We start from the raw sequence: 20,128 nt of genomic DNA, 5'->3' as shown, positions 1-20,128 counted from the left end.
ATATCTTGGTTCCAAAACGCTCACACAAGTCCAAGGACAACCAAGAGACTCACACTTCTGATATAGTCTTATGAAGATTTAAAATTATTTTCTCAAATCAGGGTTTTAGCGAAAATATCCTTATTAGGCTATGGTTATGATTTTGGTGATTAATGACAACATAGTCAATGGGACTAACATGTTCGTCAAGCATATACTTTAGTAGGTCTCATTGATGCAATACATGAATAAGCCATCGCAGCTGGGATAAAGTTTGGTTGAATTGGAAAAGCCAGAGGAAGATTTGCCTCACCGGATAGTCCAATGCTCAGCGTGTTGCACTCATCGAAGCATTTCCTGTAGAGAAGGTTGTAGCTGTTGAAGACTGAAGAGCTACCCACCTGATGGTCTGGTGATTAGCTTGTGCGCACTAGAGGATCACACCGGAGCATTTTTACCAGAGAGGCTACAACTGCTGAAGCAGATGGATGAACTAACCGGATAGTCCGGTGATCATAGAGAAAGTTACACCAGAGCATTTCTAGGGGAAAGAAGAGAAGATTCAAGTGACCGGATAGTCCGGTGTTCAGGAAGAACAACACACTGGAGCATTTCTTACAGAGGCGCTTCCAAGTGCTGAAGGATGAAGAACAACTGATAGGACAGTCTGGTGTGAAGAGGATGTGCACGAGATGCTTGCACCGGAGTGTTTTGCACAAAGAAAAAGTAGTGGTGTGTTGTGGCTCAAGACACTCACCGGATAGTGCGATAATAGAGTTAAAATGACACCGGAGTGTTCGGTGTTTAGGATGAGTTTGAGTGGGTTCCAATAGCTAGTTTTTGAAGATGTACTCACCGAATAATCTGGTGTTAGTACTACTGTTCTCACTGGATCATCCGATGTTAACAGCTTTTCTGAGTCGTTGGGTTAACAGCTAGTGCATGAGTTTGGGGCTATAAATACCCATCCACTCAGTCATTTTAAGGTGTGACTGTCCAGATAAACCCATATACACTTGAGAAGACATTCAAGCCACCATATACACCACGGGGGAAGAGTTTGAAGACCAAAGCAAGAGACATGCCTAGTGGAGAACAAGTAAGATGCCAAGGTTGATAAAGGGGTGCTCATCTACATTTGGTATCAAAAGCATGTAGTGGATAATCTCTAGCATGGATCCATTAAGGGAGATAATGGCAATGGAGAAAGAGGGAGCCACAACAGAAAGGGACTAAGTGGTAAGAACATGCATCCAAGCAATATGGTAAGGCTTTATACTCTCTACAATTTGTATCATTTATTATTTACCATATGCTTTAGTTGTGTTGTCATCCATCACCAAAAAGGGGGAGATTGTAGCGAAAGTGGCCCTATTAGGCTATAATTGTGATTTTGGTGATTAATGATAACATAGTCAATGGGACTAACATGTTTTTCAAGCATATGCTTTAGTAGGTCTCATGTATGCAATACATGAACAAGCCACCACAATCGGGACAAAGCTTGGCTGAATTGGAAAAGTCCTAGGGAGATTTACCTCACTGGATAGTCCGGTGCTCAGCATGTTGCACTTACCGGAGCATTTCCTGTAGAGAAGGCTATAACTGTTGAAGACGGAAGAGCAACCCACCGAATGGTCTGGTGATTAGCTTGTGCATACCGAAGGATCACACCGTAGCATTTCTATTAGAGAGACTGCAGCTATTGAAGTAGATGGATGAATTGATCGGATAGTCAGGTGATCATAGAGAAAGTTACACTGGAGCATTTCTAGGAAAAGAAGAGAAGATCCAACTGACCGGATAGTCCGGTGATGAGGAAGAACAACACATCGGAGCATTTCTTGTAGAGGTGCTTCTAAGTGCTGAAGGATGAAAAATAACTGACTGGACCATCCAGTTTGAAGAGGAAGCGCATCGGATGCTTGCACCGAAGTGTTTTGCACAGAGAAGAAGCAGTGATGTGGTGTGGCTCAAGGCACTCACCAGATAGTCCGATGATAGAGTTAAAAATGACACTAGAGTGTTCGGTGTTCAGGATGACTTTGAGTGGGTTCCAACGGCTAGTTTCTAAAGATGTATTCACTGGATGATTTGTTATTAGTACTATTGTTCTCACCAGATCATCCGATGTTAACAGTTTTTTTGATTTATTGGGTTAACATCTAGTGCGCGAGTTTAATGCCATAAATACCCCTCCACTCAGTCATTTGAAGGTGTAGCTATCCAGAGAAACCCATATACAATTGAGAAGACATCCAAGCCACCAAAGTATTTAAAGTGATCATCCAAGGTAATTAGCACATAGCTTAGAGAGTGATTAGTGCTATTATGCGTAGAGAGAGTGTTGCTAGGTGATTTCTGCCTAGAGAGTGGATCAAGGAGTGATCCGAGCTTGTACCAAGAGGTAAGCTGGCGCCTTGGAGTCTTGGTGACTCGCTGGCATCTTGGGCCTTGGTGACTCAAGCTTGTTGACCCTCTAACTTGATGTAGAGCGGCTGCAAGACACGTGTACAGGGATATGGAGACCCTTGCTTTGGTGGCTCAAAATCTAAAGTGATCATAACGGTAAGTGATCGGAAGAGAGGATAGAGGTGAGACCTTGAATTGGTGGCTTGATGGCTCATCTGGTTTGAGGCCTTGCCTTGGTGACTTGGTGGCTCAAGAGCCATGATCGGGTGTCATCCGGGAGTATATCCTTGGTGGAGCTCTAATATGGACTAGGGGTGATATTCATGCCATCGATAACATAGGATAAAAATCCTTTGTGTCGAGTTTGCTCTCTCTACCTTATTTACGTTTCTGTATTTACATACTTACAATCTACCTTTGCGCATTTAACTTCCTAGAGTAGTTTGCTAGGATTGGCTATAGATTGCAAAACTCTTTTGAGCGGCAGAGTAGACACACTAGATAAATCTAGAACATATTTAGATAGAATTTGATATAGGTTTATCTTATGAAGCTTTTAGAGCCAATTAGATTTTAAGTGTCCTAATTCACCCCCTCTTAGGACGTCGCCAATCCTTATAGGGGTCTTTTTAAGTACAGAATGGGAAACAAACATGGTTTTGGAAAGATATTTGGCTAGAAAAATGCCCACTAAGCCAACAATTTTCCTCGCTGTACAATGTTGTGAGATATAAGCAAGCCATAGTCATGAAAGTAATGAGAAGCATACCTCTTAATTTACCTTTCCGTTGCCCGATCACAGGGGACAAGCTAAATGAATGGTAAAAATTGACATTACAACTAGTTCATATTGAGCTCCCTAATGACAGGGACATTTACAAATGGGAACTACATGGGAAGGGACAAGTTATAATCCAATCCATATACAAACAAATTCTAAACCACCCCATCAGCACCCCTAACATGTGGCTATGACAACTCAAGCTTCCGTTAAAGATAGAATAATTCTTATGGTACATAGGACGTGGGGTTATTTTGACCAAAGGTAATATGGCAAAAATACTGGAAGGGCAGCCTCAAGTGCTCCTTTTGTAATCATAATGAAAATATCCAGCACATTTTCTTTGAATGTTCCTTGGCTACGACAACCTAGAGTCAGAATTGCCTTAGGGATTAAGAAACTGAAGAACATATCGCATATGATGAGTACTTGGTTACAGGAGATAGGAACCAAGAGAAAGAGAAGAATCTTAGTTGGGATAGCTGCCATTTTCGAGCTCTTTGGTTTTATCGTAATGATATTGTGTTTCATAAAAACTAAATATGTTATTCATGCATGCACTTTTCAGATATACTTATTGGCTGAAGTTCTAGAGACTGCTACACAGGAATAACCAAAGGAAAGACTTTCTGATGGCATGCCATACATTGGAGGTAGTGGCAATGGATTTCTTCGCCAAGTACGGGTGGCTATATAGTTATAGATTACAAGCTTCATGACATTTATCATATTTTCTCCCGCTGTGATGTTGGCTACATAGCTGATATATTGTAATAATTAACTGTTCGTTGTATGCATCTTATTATGCAAAAAGCTAGATGCTTTTATCTATTTTTAAAAAACTAAAAAGTGCACTATCTACAAGCCTTTCCACCCGAAACCATCATAATTTACGAAATACAAAATAGAGCATACTCACCTTCTTGAACAAGCGACACAATACAACTGATGGAGCGATCGTAAAAGCACACAAAGACCTGAAAATTTGTTTACATGATATGTTAGAAATAGCAATTTATATTCAATGGTAACCCATGAGAGCAATGTCTCTACTATCCTAAAACCTAACATGATTTAGTAAGGTGGCTATGTCAACGGGAGCAGAATCATGGCGACTCTACCGCATGAGGATTTCCTTCATTTTCATGAAATAGAGTTACAATGGTTCGGTTGTTTACCTTATTGTTGGACTTGTTTTAAAAGTACGTAGTGGAAATGAACCCTGTGGACAAAGTTGAAATGTTGGTGCTATGGATTATTCCTCACTACCGGAGACGGCGTCTTTGTCGAGTGTCCCATACTTTGCCGAGTGCTTTTTATCGGACACTCGGCAAAGAGGGTCTTTGCCGAGTTCCAGAGGTAAAGCACTCGGCAAACATCTGGCACTCGGCAAAGACCCTCTTTGCCGAGTGCCAGAAATAGGACACTCGGCAAAGGAGTATCTTTGCCGAGTGCCAGAGAGCAAGCGCTCGGCAAACATCTGGCACTCGGCAAAGAGGGTCTTTGCCGAGTGTAATTTTTTAACACTCGGCAAACCCTAATTTTTTCCCCCCTTTTGGCCTCCAAATTTTTTCTACGGTCCTCATACAGTACCTGGTACTCCATGTTCCAATGTGGCACATTTCTCGGACTTTTTCTATATTTCTTTAATTCATTTCAATTAATTGAATTTTCTTGGATAATTCAAATTATAACTGCTAGTCATTCGAATAATGAAAAAAAATGAATGGAAAAATGATATTCATGTTATTTAGTATATTGTGAGACCGTATCCAGGAACATAGCACCAATTTCGAATATCAAGGTCACGAAACATGACCACGAACTTGCGATCGAGTTGTTTTTAAATTGTATAAAAAGCAAACAAAGTCCGAAAATCTTGAAACTTGTCAAGATATCATGATATCATATGTGGAGGCTGTCATAAAAATTTAAGAAGGTTTTAAGCAAGTTATCACGTACGATGCTTGCAAACCGAAGAATCTCAGCAAGGTTTTAAGCAACTTCTTCGGAGATTTGCCGACAAAGCCTTTGCCGAGTGCCCGATAAAGTGCACTCGGCAAAGAGGTCTTTGCCGATAAATTTTTTACCGAGCGCCCTTTGCCGAGTGTAGCACTCGGCAAAGCCTTTGCCGAGTGTATATCGTCCTTTGCCGAGTGCCTGAGGCACTCGGCAAAGAAGCTGTCTCCGGTAGTGCCTTGCCCTGTTTGTAATCATGGGTATCAACAGACAGTCAAACAGAGATCACATCAAAGTTTGCCTTGGTATAATTGGTGATGTTGGTTCAAAATTGCTTCAAGAAATCCTGTTTTTATCAACTACACTTCATATTAAATTAGCCTGTAACTTCGAGAATATATTGATCAATTGATGCCTCCAATCTAGCTAGTTTACGTTTATATTAAGCATGAAACAAATCAGCATTCTTCTCTAGTGTATGTATCAAATACAATGCATGAGTTGAAACACCATAAATACATACTTTAATTATTACAATAATATGAAACTGAGTTTTACAGTCAAATCTACCAGTAAATTTGTACATACAACTTGATCCACCCCTCCCCAAAAAAATCTTACATCTATGGAAAATTTATAACAAGGAAGTCCACACACAGGAAATTTAGTAACCGTTGTGCCGTGCAATGCCATTCTTGTAGCCATGAGCCCCTTACTTCAAACACATCCCAAAGCATGTGAATTTCTGCGTGAATAGATAGATATACTTTCAGAAAAACTAGATAAAAAAAACTAGAGAGCAACGTTGGACTTGATTAGGAATTTATATGCAATGCAAAGGGTCGAATGATACACCAAATGCAAATTTACCTTGGGTTCATGGTCATAGAGATCGTGACGAGTAGGTCGAGGAGGAGTACGCCGTTGTAGTTCCTCAATGCTAGGTGTAGGAGGAGCACTCTTCCTCTCGTCCCTTAGCTGGTCAAAGACGAGTGTGTACTGCTGGGCGCCCCCACCACTGTTGCCCTCATTCCACTGACCCCACGTTGGCACTGTGCCGCCATTCCCACTCGGTGCCTATCATTCGAATTGAATTGTCGTAGCATTTTTTTCAGAACCTACTTTTTGTAACATTTGGATACAAAGTGCAACCAAGTTGAAACCTTCGTTTTGAAAGCCATAACAATGTGTTCAGTAAACATTCCTACAACTAACTATATTCTGCAGCATAACACAACAACTGCGCAGTTGAACTTAATGCATTAGTTGAGATTCTAATGTCAACTCAGATATTTGCCCAGGTATTAGCTTGATAAACTCGAAGTAAAACTAGACCTAATAGCATCTGACCATATACACTCACCATGCCTTGGCTACGCGAGCGGTTGGTGCGATCCTTAGGATTTCCGGGGTTGACATCGGCGGCACGAGGAGGGGTTCTATGAGCAGCTGGGATGGTGCCCATGCGAGCTGGAAGCACCTCAGGTGGAGGAGCTATGCCACTGGGGCTCTTTCGCTGCTTCCTAGCATTCTCAAAATACATGGTGAATTGGCCTTGCCCACCGTCAGTGGCCTTCCAGTCGCCAAACCTTGGCACCTGCGCGCCATTGTTGCCCTGTAGCAAGCACTAACTTTTATTAGTTTGCCATGTAGAACCTCACTGGTGTATTTTATTACATTAAACCTTTTTACAAAGAGAGCCATTGGAGCAAACCCTTGGAATCAAATGGTTTCACCAAGTATGTAATATCAACACCAGCATTCAACAAATTTGGTTACCAAACGGAATCTAAAGCAACAAAAACGTCTCGGATCTATAACTTCACATCCATCAGAACGGAACTAAGTGATTTGTCAACCAAGCTCTTGTACAAAAGTGACAGAAAAACTTTCAAAAGATTTGTTGCAGGTGCATATACAACAGTAGAACATTCAATAGGATTGTCAAATGCCAAAAGAATTGTGCAGCTTGACATTTATTTATTTTTCTCGTTTTGGGTAGAAAACACATGATAAAGAACGTGTTTCTCCGTGGTAGGGATTGGCGAAATGGAAGTAATCCACAATCAGTACTATGTAAAGTACGTTCATACAGAGCAAAAGGAGTTCTTTCATCTCTGTTTCTTCAACCTTTTGCATCATGATATCATGCAAAGTACTTTCATCCTCTTCTAAGAAAACAAAAGAATTTCAGATGATGGAAGCCGGAAAGTGATGAGCATGCATCTCTACACACCACATCCAATTTGTAGGGTTGCTTCCTTCAAGCCACATGAAAAAGCAAAGGTTACAAGAGCAAACGTACCGCCATCTTCCAGCAATCGATCCCTTATAGGAGATGTCGCGGAAGCAAGAAAGATGAGCGCCTTTCAGGTTGGGAACTAGAACAGGATGAAGAAGGGACGGTGAGTAGAGAGAAAGAGATATAGGAGAGGGAGGAGACCAAAACCGTTGAACTGGTTCTTCAAGACCTCTTCATGCCTCGTGTTTTCCTCATCCCCTTTGCCAGCCAGACTCAACATGTGCCTTCTTAATTCATATTCCAGTCTTCTCTAACCCTCAATTAGCTGTTCGATTTTTTTTCTGGATTTTTTTCGATATCTCAAATGCTCTGAACGGTTGCAAATTATATTTGTAATAATAGCAACAAATTCAGAGATTGACCTGCTTGGGTGCACTTATCTTGTATTTCGGTGCTTTATTAGGTTAATATGGCAATTATCGGCATGTAGAAGATTTCCCCGGAGTCTTCCTAAAAAACATGATCGATCTACTGATTGGTGTGTTTGGACAATCTCAAAGTCTATTGATGCACTTGCAATATTCTATAAAGAATTTCTTCTAATTGGTGAGAAACTATAGAAGAAGAAAATGGCAATGACAACTGTTGATGAGATGCTACATCGATGTCGCGGTTGAGAAAGTCAGCTTGAGCATCGAAATAAGCAATCCAATGTGCTTGAATTATTCAAAACCTGGCACAAGTTGTCAGTTGTCGACCTGGGACTTGGTATGCATTTACTTGTACATCTTTACTGGAACAATTCCAGTTCCTTCACAAATGTAGTTTTGGCTTCTTTTTTTGTCAGGGAGTCTGCACCTGTTCCGTTCACAATGTTTCATAAGTTGTGTTAAGTCCCTGGCACAAGCTTGCTTAAATAGAAAATGGTGTCTTTTTTTTTTGTTCTTGTTCTTTTGTTTGACTACAAATTTAAATGAGACCGCAGAGAGGAAGACTTCTCCCCAGGATTTCATGAATTTGTAGGCTCCATCTTCAACTTTTAATTTAACCCATGTGGTTGCTCAAGGTGTGTTTTTTTTAAAACCCTAGTACAACAGAAGCATGCACATACTGTTGCATGGTAGGTAAGTGTCCATTGTGAGCAGGTGTGTGAAGCACAAATCTGTAGCATTAGATGTGTTCCTTCATAGACCGGACAGTAAGTATGACTAATCAATAATACCACTAGAATAAGCATATCTAATTCATCAGACTTAACATGTCGTACTAGTGTGCTTCACCGTCGAGGAATCACATGCGCTTGTATAACCGCGTCATTGCATCAAGGTCAATCATAGGATATATTTGATAAAAAGAATGTTCTTCAATATATTAGGTGACAGTTCCCTCCTAACAATTCTCTTCTTTAAAAAAAACAAAGAAGTATATGTTCATCTAACAAACGACACGGTGAAAACATATTGTTGAAGTATAAGTAAATAGTCTACCTTTTTCTATTAGTTTAGGTTTTTAGTGAGTTGGTTGGTGCATACAGTTTAATATGATATTAGAGCAAGATGTCTCTATTTTGAGTCCTTGCTAGCACAATTTATTAATGTTAAAGTATAAGTTAATTGACTATATTTCCCTATCAACTTAAATATTTGAGTGAATTGACCGGTACACACAACTTAATACATACAACTCTTAAAACTAAGTCTTTTAGAAAGTGACATCTGCTCTATTGTCGTATGGCATCTATGCTAATTGGAAAAATATCTGCTCCCGTGCTACCAAGCCTCGAAACATCACTGTAAAAGTCATGAAAATGTCGAGAAATAGAATGGGAGTACCGGATATTTTCTCCTATGCCAATGTACGGCTCATGTGGTGGAGCTTCTAAGATGCCAACAGATGGCCATGTCCCTCTTTTTTCTTATTCAAATTTCATAATACCACTTAATTTCATCACTTGCATACTAGCAAAAATATCAAACTGAACATGATTTTCTTAGCTCGGCCCTCTCTATATTTTTCATCAAGCTCCACTAATGGCTGATCCCTTTGTCACAAAACTCGGTTCGACTGTCAGTTGAAAAAATATCAACCTTTGAAGTGTGAATATCCACACTTTTAACTTGCAGAAAATAACTTACAGTCCATAGCTCTGAATTAGCAAACAACCCTACACATATGAAGCTTTAATCTCTCAAAATTCAACTTTCTCTTGCCGAATTGGAAATCTTGCAACAACATAAAATCTACAGAGTACCACCTTTCAGTTGGGCAAACAACAAATGTTAAGTGAAACATCACGGTTCAGTCGCCGCTCTATAGAGAAAATCAATTTAAGCTCGCAGATTTGAAATTTGAACGCAGGGACTCGAAAGGAAACTCGAATTCAAGAAATTTGAACTTGAAAGCCCAAAGGTACAAACATTTACATCCGAAAAAATGCCAAAGAAAGAAAAAGGAAATAAAACAAGTACATAGCACCGAAGCATGGCAAGCCGTTGCAGCCGGGGCAACATATCAAGCCGTTGCAGCCGGGGCAACATATCCGTGGGCCACCCCACCCGTCTCGAGGCTGCTTTGGCAGTGATGCTAACAAGTAACTAAGAATAATATTGGAGACGGGGCGTCGACTGTAGAAATAGTTTGGGTAGGTGAGTTTTTTTAATGTAAAAGTAGGATGAGGAGTGTAGGAATAAGATCGGCGATTAGAGGGGGTAAATAGGTGGTTTAATAAATTTTTTGCAAAATTGATGGTCTTCTTCTATTTGGATCACCTAACACACCTCAAAACTCAAATAGAAGCAAAAATAGAAATAAGTTTTAACAAGAAAAAATCGAGGCAACACGACTCCATGGATGTTATAGGAACTATAGGTTCCATTTAAGATCAATCCGTATGTCTTAGCACTCGAAAGATCACAACTTGCAAAGGAAAAAAAAAAGATGAACACCAAGGAATGAAACTGTCCAAATTGATTGTTTAGAGGTAAGGGAGTTCAAGACCCCATCACATAAGCATGTTTATGCGAATTTTATGCCTTTAGTAACAAGAAGAATAACCTCATAAGGTGCTGAAATTTCAGCCTAAAAACTAAAACGAAAATCAAAACCAGAAACCGAAAAACTTGCAAACTTGCAAAGGAACCAATAGAGGGAACCTAGAAGGAGGGGAATTCAAGCATATGCATAAACTTCATTACTCAAAGAGGTCGGTCTTATTTTAGACGAATTACAAAGATTTATCACTTAAACTCTTACCTATTAAATAGGCTAAGCACTCATTTTTCTCTTCTCTAAAACTCTAGCTCTAAGCTCTTAAATGAGTGGCACAAGGGAGCACAAGTGGCTAGTTCGAACTCTCTCATTGCCCTACCTCTCTATTTATTGGCTTAGAAAATTTGACCCCTAAGTTTTCTAGTTTTTTTCCAAAATACCCCTCTCTTGTAGTACACTCCTACCTACCATCAAGGGCATTTTAGTCCATTTTCTTCTCCATTCATCAGACGGCTACGACGCCTTCACAACTTAGTTTCGCCTCGATGCAAGCTTCGCGATGGTACCACGTACTCCTGTAGTCCTCCCACGGTTTTGAGGCCAAACTGCAAAACCGCCTGCATGCTTCTCAAAGCGTGATTCGTCGCCTTGCTTACACCTTAAATAAGTGCTTCGATATTGACGTGTGTACTCCGTCATGCGATCCTGACCGCCGGCAAGTCTCTCCCACTCTTGATCTCTCGGACCAGCTTATCACTTGCACTGGCATCCCCTTCGCTTGATTTTGTCAACACGTCGTCTTCATCCACCTTCCATACTTTGCTTGACCTTTATGTGTTCAGCTAGAATCATCCTTGACTCCGCTCGGCCTTCTTGATTGTCCGGCAACAAGCATTTCGCTTAGCCCCGATCATCCCGCTGTTGACCGTCAAGTTATATCCATCACCTGCACACCATGATACAAGCAAACACATATCTCCAACTCTAATTCCAGTTAGTCCATAATCAATATGCTAAAATGAAATCCTAAATCAATTCAAATCACATCAAAGCTCATGCAAAACCAAAAATCATCAAGCAAAATAAATACCAATGTCAATCACTCATCACAAGTAAAACAAGACAAATTTCAGTTTGGTTTCTCAATCTCCCTCTTGATGAGGGCATTGATAACCCTCAAAGCACAAAGATTATGGTTTGAAGAAATTAAAATAGTCTAATCCAAGTGACCAAAAACTCGAGAAAGATCAAAATATGTCACTTGGCATAAGAAAAGTTGCAAAAGCTATAAGAGAGGCAAAGACGAGCCAAAAACCTCAAAAGAGCAAGAAAAACTCAAAAACCCAAGAACACATGCTCCTCCTTGATGAATGCACATATTCCATTTTTTTTTTCTTTCATTTATAGATAAATGCAATTTTCTCCCCCTTTGTTGAATATTTGTGCATAATATCTTTAGGCATATTTTCTTCCTCTTTGGCAATGCAAACATCAAGAATACAAGACTATGTGAAAGATGTGCAAATAAAATACAAACCTACAAAGCTTCACATATAGACTACAAAGTACTTGCAAGGACTAGAGATGTTAAAGCACTAATAGGAGTAAACAATATAACTCAAAGGCGCACAAAGTCTCAAAGTGAGTTCATGTCACAAGCACCGGGAGTGAAGAAAGTTTTGATCATGTTGTTCAATTATCCAAAAGATTTCACCACAAAAGTATCCACAGTTTCATAATCAGGTGCTATGTCAAGTTCAAACTAGGCAACCAAGTTCAACTCGATGGGCTCTGCAAATGCCCACATATCAATCCAAGACAACATAAAAAATAACATTCTTAGCACATTAAAAAGCACAAGTTAACTTTCTCATTTAATCATTTAACTATCCTCAAGTGAGCTTTAAGAAACCATAGGTTCACTTCTTTGGCAAACCACATAAAGCCTTAAGCTACCGTATTGGATTCAATTTTAGTTCAAAATTTGATCACTCATTTTATTAACTCAATATAAGATTCAAGATATGTAATTTTTCACAAAGCCAAAACAAGTTGTGCCTTTGAGACTCAAAAGAGCATATGCTCTCCTAAGGGTTAATCATGAGCTAAACATTTACATAGACAAAGGTCAAAAACCCCCAATCCGCTGAACTGAACATAGCGACCTAGCATAAGCTTTTCACATAACTAATCCTAATTTAAAAACTGATCAAGTTAAAGCAAACACTCAAGGGTAACAAGAGATTATGTTCACATTTCAAATTCATTCTTAAAAAAGACAAGCTAGCTCAACAGATTTAATACCATGTTTCAATAAGAGCCTAAGTTTGTACAAATTGTTATACATCCACTACACTTAGCATAAATTCATAACTAGTACAAGAAAATGCAAAGAACATATAAGTGAAGCTTGCTAACATGGTTATTTTACAAAAATGCTATGCAATGCAAATGCAACAAAAGTAAGATCGAGTTTGTACAAAGGCAACTCTCTCTCACACAATGCTATAGGGATGGCACACACCAAGCTCTCCTCTCAGAAAGGCAAACCTTGTTGCATCTAGAGGCTTGGTAAAGATGTCGGCTAGCTGGTGTTAGGTATCTATGTAGCTTAACTCAATGTCTCCCTTCTCATTGTGGCCTCTCGGGAAGTGAAATCTCACATCTATGTGTTTGGTTCTGAAGTGTTGAACTGGGTTATTGGCTAAGCCATGGCACTGGTGTTGTCACACAAAAGTTGCACACTCCTGAAATCTAACCCAAAATTCCTCAAAGTAGCAACCATCCAAAATCTATGAGCAACAACTAGCAGCAGCTACATATTCAGCTTCAGCAATAGACTGCGTAAGGCTAGACTGCTTGTGAGAAGACCAACACACAAGAGAAGTACCCAAGAAATAACAAGTACCAGAGGTACTCTTCCTGTCAATTCTACAACCAACAAAATCCGCATCCGAAAAGCCACGAAGAGAAAGTGAAGAGGATGCAGAAAACCATAGGTCATAGTCGAAAGTGTGCTTGAGATACCTCAGAATGCGTTTCACCGCTTGGCGATGAGACGTCCTCGGTGAAGCCTGGAAGCGAGCACATAAGCGGACGGTGAAGTGGATGTCGGGTCTTGTCGCCGTCAGGTACAGGAGGGAGCCGATCATGCTCCTGTACTCCCGTTGGTCCACCTCCTCGCCATCTTCATCCAAATCAAGCACGGTTGAGGTAGCCATTAGTGTCGCTAATGGATTTGTGTCGCTCATGTCGAACTTCTTCAGCAAATCCTTGGTGTACTTCGTTTGGTGGACGAATGTACCTTGCTTGCATTGCTTGATTTGTAGCCCAAGGAAGAAGTTGAGCTCGTCCATCATCAACATCTCAAACTCCCTGCTCATAGTTTCTGCAAACTTGGCCACAAGTATATGAGAAGAGTTACCAAAAATGATACCATCCATGTAAATCTAAACAAGTAAGAAATCATTACCATGCTTGAGAGTGAACAAAGTTTTATTAGCTGACCCCCATCACATACCCATGCCCTAGCAAGAAAGACCTAAGTTTATCATATCAAGCTCTAGGTGTCTGCTTAAGCCCATACAAAGCTTTCTGAAGCTTGTATACTTTATGAGGGCATTTGGGATGCTCAAAGCCTGGGGGTTGCTTGACATAGACTTCTTCCTCTATGAAAGCATTTAAGAAAGCACTCTTGACATCTATTTGACATAACTCGAAACCTCGGGATGCCACAAATGCAAGTAGGATCCCAATAGCTTCTAGCCTAGGTACTGGTGCAAAGGTCTCTCCAAAATCTATCCCCTCAACCTGAGTAAAACCCTGAGCTACTAGTCTAGCTTTGTTTCTTACTATAGACCTATCCTCTCTGTTTGTTTTTGAAAACCCATTTGGTTCTTATAGTGTGCACATTTGGAGGTGGCTCTACTAGGATCCAAATTTGGTTTCTCTCAAAGTTTCCAAACTCTTCATACATGGCATTGACCCAACTCGAATCAAATAAAGCATGTCCAACATCATGAGGCTCAGAAGAAGCAACAATTGCAGAATCGGTGAAATGAGCATGAGAAACAGATTTGGACCTCATTACCCTCTCACCAAGGTCATCGATCATCAGCTGTGGGGGATGTTACCGCTGAATGTGTTGAGGGGCTTCGCGCTTCGAGATGACCTCCCCCTCAAACACTGCTGGTCCGGGCTCGAAAGCAGCTGAAGTGGAAGTAGAGACTGTAGGACCCTCTGCCAATGTCAAGGAGGCAGGAACCAGCTCGGGAATGAGTGTAGTAGTACAAAGTAGTGGATCATCCTCGTCATCCCCGAAAGCTGGAAGGTCGCTGTCTACAAAAATGTTTTCGCTCATCTCCTGATCATCTGCACACTCAAAGACAGGGCTAGCACAAGGGATTGATTCATCAAAGGTCACATCATATGACTCTATGATGGTGTTAGTGTCAAGATTAAAGACCCTATAAGAATGACTATGAAGAGAATACCCCAAGAAAATACCATCAGGAGAACGCGACTAAAACTTGTGAAGATTGCCACGCTTTAGGATGAAGCACCGACACCCTAAAACTCTCAAATGCAAAACCTTCGGCTTCCTTCCAAAATGCAACTCATAAGAAGTTAAATTCAAGATCGAGTGTAAGAAAATTCGATTGGAGATGTAGCACGCATACTAATGGCCTCAGCCCAAAACTTCCTAGGAGTCATATGCTCATCGAACATCGTCCTAGCCATCTCCACTAAAGTGTGATTCTTCCTCTCAACCATGTCATTCTGCTGAGGAACGTGTGGGGGCAGAAAATTGATGCTCAATGCCATGCTTAAGACAGAAAACATCAAAGATATAGTTCTTGAACTCGGTGCCATTATCACTGCGAATTGCTTTCAATGCACCAGATAGTTCTTTGAACAATCTCAAAGCCAAGCTCTGAAAGTGTGAAAATACTTCATCCTCGCTCACAAGAAAGAAAACCCAAGAGTAGTGAGAGAAATCATCAACAACAACAAGTACATACCACTTCCCACCCGTCGAATGAACTCGGAAAGGACCAACAGTGTCAATATGGAGAAGTTCTCCCGGTCATTTAGTCATCACCAAATTGACTGGTGGGTGAGAGGCAGCAACCATCTTGCCATGCCGACAAGGAGCACAAACAAGGTTCTTCTCAAACTTGAGCTTGGACAATCTTCGGATCAAACCTAGGGCACTCAATCGAGTAAGCAAGTCAAAGCTCATATACCCTAGTCTCATATGCCACATCCAAAGCTCAGAAAAAGGTTGAGCAATCAAACAACAAGAAGAACCAAGGGACTCAGAAAAATCAACTCCAAAAACTCTCCCAACTCTGGAAATCTGGCAAATCAAAGCACTTGAACAATCAAGAACTCGAGAAGTATTGCGTTTGAAACGCACTTCCAAATCCTCACCTAGCAACTGAGATACAGAAAGCAAATTGTATCCCAGATGTTCCACCAAAGCCACATCCTTGAGAGTAAAACTCTCATTCACCCTAACCATACCTTTGGCTTTCACCCTTCCTTTCTGATCATCTCCGGAAGTGATGTACTCATGCCGCTTCATTGGGGTCAGGCTGGAGAACCATGATGTATCTCTGGTCATATGGTGCGAACAATCAAAGTCAATGAGCTACTTGTTCTCCGGGCCTTCACCTTCCACCTACATGCAGAAAGAATAGTAGGTGGATGGCTCAGTACTGAGGTTAGTCATAAACATCTTGGGAATCTAGTATTGGGTCATCTGCCCTGAAGCAGTAAAAACAAGTGCATGCAAATCAACACTGGTACGCTGGGGTGAGAACCACGGAGAGAAAAATGTGGTCCGCCAAAGCATTAGAACTCAAAGCCTATTACACGTGGATCAAAACCATATGAGTCATGGTAAAATCTACGCCAAGCACCACCTCTAGAAAGAGACTAAAAAGCGCTAGAGACACATGGATAGGAGTGAGGACAAGGCTCATGTACACCAACAGAGGGGCGGTACATGTCCTGGGTACTCCACTCCTACTCACGCTGCTCATCCCACCTATGGTGAAACCAAAACCCAACCAAGTGACCTTCTCTCTGGTAGTAGGTGCAGTGGTAGCATCTCCTGAGAATTCAACTACCGGTCACTCTAGACTCTCTCACAAGGGCTCTCATATGAGACTATGAAGCTCTCTTGGTTGTGGTGCGGGCTCTTGGTAGGCTGTGGTGTGGGTTTCTTCTTATTGAGTTGTGGTGTGGTATTGATTTTGAATTTCTCAGCTTCTAGGGTAGTAGATGTGGTGAAAATAGTCTGACTCTCCCTATTGTAAGCCATCCTCTCAAAACCCAACCCAAGAGCTAAACCCACCTTATTAGCACACATCTTGGTCTTGGCCAAGATTCAAATTCATTTTGCCCTTGCGTCCTGAGTATTTCTCCACTATAGAAAGGAGATATGCATTCTCGGTTAAAAGCTTCTCAAATTGCCCTCTAACCTAGCTGAGTTTGTCCTAAAAGATGATGTAGGTGAGACAGTTCAGCTGCACATCCTTCAAACTCCCAGCACTCTCCAATCTAGATTCCAACTCCTTGATGCACACTACTTTCAGTTCAACAACCTTTGCAAGAAAAGGAGTAGATCTAGACTCCTCCTCAGAGAGATTCTTCTCAGTAGTCTCAAGTCGACTGACAACTTGAGCATGCAAAGCCTGAAGCTCGGTAAGTTCTATCAAAACCACCAAACAACTCTCACACTCCTCATCATCATATCTAGACCTAAGCAATGCAAGCTCAGAAGAAACAGACTCATACTTAGGCCTAAGCTCCTTTAACTCACGCATAACTTTCTAAAGTAATTTATCCTGGCTAATGAAAGCATCATTCAAGGTATCGATTTGGATAGAAAGCTGGTCGTAGGAAAGTAATACCTCGGAGGGATCAAGCTTGAGGTCATTGTCGTTGTTGTCGTCCACCATGAAGCAGAGATCGATGAGGTCCTTGGCCTTCTTATTGCTCTTTACTTGCGGTTCATCCTCCTCTGAGCTCTCCTCCTCGCTTGAAGAGGTGTCGATGTCGTTGAGAGCTGCCACGAACGCCCTAGAAGCCGCCTTGGAAGCCTTCTTGGCCATCTTGTCACGGTTCTTCTTGAAGAAGGAATTCTTGTTCTTCTTCTTGTGCTTTTCGTATCGTGGTCGTGGTCTTCCTTCTTATTGAGCTTGGGAAAGTCCGTCTTGAAGTGGGTGGTGTCACCACACTCAAAGCAGGCACAGGAACTGCCCCTCCTCCGGTCTTGGCGGATGTTGTAGAAGCGGCTGGATTTATTCACGATCAATGCAAGATCCTCATCATCAAGCATATCAACCTTCTCATTTGTGATAGAGACTAAGGAAGATAAAGAAAATCCACCAGATAAAGTGTTAGCACAAGAAACACCAACTCCAGACTGGTTACCACCGCTAGGTCTGAAAACCAACGCCATGTTCTGAGACAGGGGATTTCTGAGACCAATCAGAATCACCTTGGCTATCTCAATGGACTTGAGCTTACTGAAGAGTTCATCACAAGTTAACGTGTCATAACTTGATAACTCTTCAATGCTCGAGATTTTCACTTCCCATGTGCTACGATCCAGAGTATAGATAAGCTTGATCGCTCTCTTGTGGTTAGAATAGGGCAAAACACCAGTTGATCGAAGATTGCTAACAATTCCATCAAAATGAGTAAACATGTCATCCAAAGACTCTCTGGGGCCTTACACAAACATTTGATATTCTTGGTTGTATGTGCTTTGACGTCTAACCTTAATCTGATTAGTGCCTTTATGAAAGATACTCAGAGTAGTTCAGATCTCCCGAGCAGTACGGAGGTGCTGAACCCTGTCAAACTCATTCCGACCCAGGCTTGTGAACAAAATATTCCTGGCCTTGTTGTTGGCCTCATACTGTTCGATTTGCCCCTGAGTTGTGCGAGCAATAGGGATCTAGTAGTTGGAATCAACTACCTCCTAAATTGCACTTCCTTGGCTTAAGAGAAAGCCTCCATGCGCACCTTCTAGTAAAAAATCACGACCATCAAACAGCAGAATATTCCCACTACTCTCCATGTAGCCTACGGATCACAAAGCCAGTTAAGATCAACAAGTGATCAAACCACTCTGATACCGATTGTAGGAACGAGATTGACGACTAGAGGGGGGTGAATAGGTGTCTCAACAAATTTCATGCGAAATCGATGGTCTTCTACTATTAGGATCACCCAACGCACCTCAAAACTCAAGCGAAAGCAAAAATAGAGAGAAATTTTAACAGGAGAAAATTGAGGCAACATGACCCCACGGATGATATATAACCATAGGTTCCATTTAAGATCAATCCATATGTGTTAGCACTCAAAAGATTACAACTTGCAAAGAAACAACAAAAGATGAACACCGAGCAATGAAACTCTCCAAGTTAATTGTCTAGAGGCAAGGGAATTCAAGACCCCATCACATAAGCGTGTATATACGAATTTTATGCCTCTAGCAACAAGAAGAATGATCTCACAATGTGCTGAAATTTCAGCACAAAAACCAAAACAAAAATCAAAACCGGAAATTGAAAAACTTGCAAGGGAACGAATAGAGAGAAACTAGGAGGGAAATTCAAGCATATGCATAAACTTCATTACTCAAAGAGGTCAACCCTATTTTAGACGGCTTACAAAGATTTATCTCTCAAAACTCTCACCTATTACATAGGCTAAGCATTCATCTTTCTCTACTCTAAAACTCTAGCTCTAAGCTCTCAAATGGGTGGCACAAGGGAGCTCAAGTGGCTGTTTCAAACTCTCTCATAGTCCTATCCCTCTTTCTATAGGCCTAAGACACTTGACCCCTAAGTTTTCTAACTTTTTCCTAAAATACCCTTCTCTTGTAGTACACTCGTACCTACCACCGAGGACATTTTGGTTCGTTTTCTTCTCTATTCATCGGACGGCCACGACGCCTTCATGACTTAGCTTCGCCTAGACGCAAGCTTCATGATGGTGCCATGTACTCATGTAGTCCTCCCACAGTTTTGAGGTCAAACTGTGACACCGCCTGCATGCTTCTCAAAGCGTGATTCGCCGCCTTGCTTACACCTTAAGAAAACGCTTTGATGTCGATGCGTGTACTCTGTCATGCGATCATGACCGCAAGCAAGTCTCTCCCGCTCCCGCTCCCTCGGACCGTCTTGTCACTTGCACCGACATCCACTTTGCATGACTTTGTCAACACGTCATCTCCATCCACCATACATGCTTTGCTTGACCTCCATGTGTTCAACTAGAATTACCCTTGACTCCACTCGGCCTCTTTGATCGTCCGGTACCAAGCACTCTGCTTGGCCCCGATCTTCCCACTGTTGACCGCCAAGTTGCACTCATCAAATGCACACCATAAGACAAGCAAACACATATCTCAAACTCCAATTCCAGTTAGTCCATAATTAATATGCTAAAATGAAATCCTAAATCAATTCAAATCACATCAAAACTCGTGCAAAACCGAAGATCATCAAGCCAATTAAATATCAATATTAATCACTCATCACAAGTAAACTAAGATATAATTCTACTTAGTTTCATAAGGAGCTTTTTCAAAAATACTGAGGTGAAAATAATACAGATGCTCAAAATTAAATAAATCAGACTTAGGCTCCAACGAATAGCAGATCTAAAGCTGAGTGAAAAAAAATTCCACTTCATCTTTTTCTTGTAGGACGCGACTAACGCCTCCATGTGCGTCCGTTTGC

At 41.2% G+C, this 20,128-nt stretch overlaps 1 protein-coding gene across 2 annotated transcripts; it reads right to left on the bottom strand.

Annotated features, from left to right (window-relative positions):
* Positions 1–5,632: 5,632 nt before the first annotated feature.
* Positions 5,633–7,688, bottom strand: LOC133900509 (uncharacterized). 2 transcript variants are annotated; one of them, XM_062341667.1, is made up of 5 exons: positions 7,603–7,688; positions 7,437–7,512; positions 6,495–6,746; positions 6,002–6,208; positions 5,633–5,876 (listed from the first exon to the last, which is right to left on the bottom strand). In XM_062341667.1, exons 2-5 carry the CDS (start codon positions 7,440–7,442, stop codon positions 5,844–5,846), a joined length of 498 nt encoding a protein of 165 aa, XP_062197651.1. In that variant the 5' UTR covers positions 7,443–7,512; positions 7,603–7,688; the 3' UTR covers positions 5,633–5,843. The 2 variants fall into 2 exon arrangements, with proteins under 2 accessions (XP_062197651.1, XP_062197652.1); XM_062341668.1 differs by lacking the exon at positions 7,603–7,688 and having other exon boundaries at positions 6,002–6,203; positions 6,496–6,746; positions 7,437–7,594.
* Between the last annotated feature and the right edge of the window lie 12,440 nt (positions 7,689–20,128).

Source organism: Phragmites australis, chromosome 19, assembly GCF_958298935.1.
Source record: "Phragmites australis chromosome 19, lpPhrAust1.1, whole genome shotgun sequence".
In the NCBI taxonomy this organism is placed as follows: Eukaryota; Viridiplantae; Streptophyta; class Magnoliopsida; order Poales; family Poaceae; genus Phragmites; species Phragmites australis.
The sequence above is the reverse complement of the archived record's forward strand: the minus strand, read 5'-3'. Positions and strand labels throughout refer to the sequence as shown.

Coding starts and splice junctions, on each gene's coding strand:
- LOC133900509 (XM_062341667.1), bottom strand. Junction 6,209..6,494: donor GCTCGCGTAGCCAAGGCATG/GTGAGTGTATAT, acceptor TTCGAATGATAG/GCACCGAGTGGGAATGGCGG. Junction 5,877..6,001: donor TCTATGACCATGAACCCAAG/GTAAATTTGCAT, acceptor CTATTCACGCAG/AAATTCACATGCTTTGGGAT.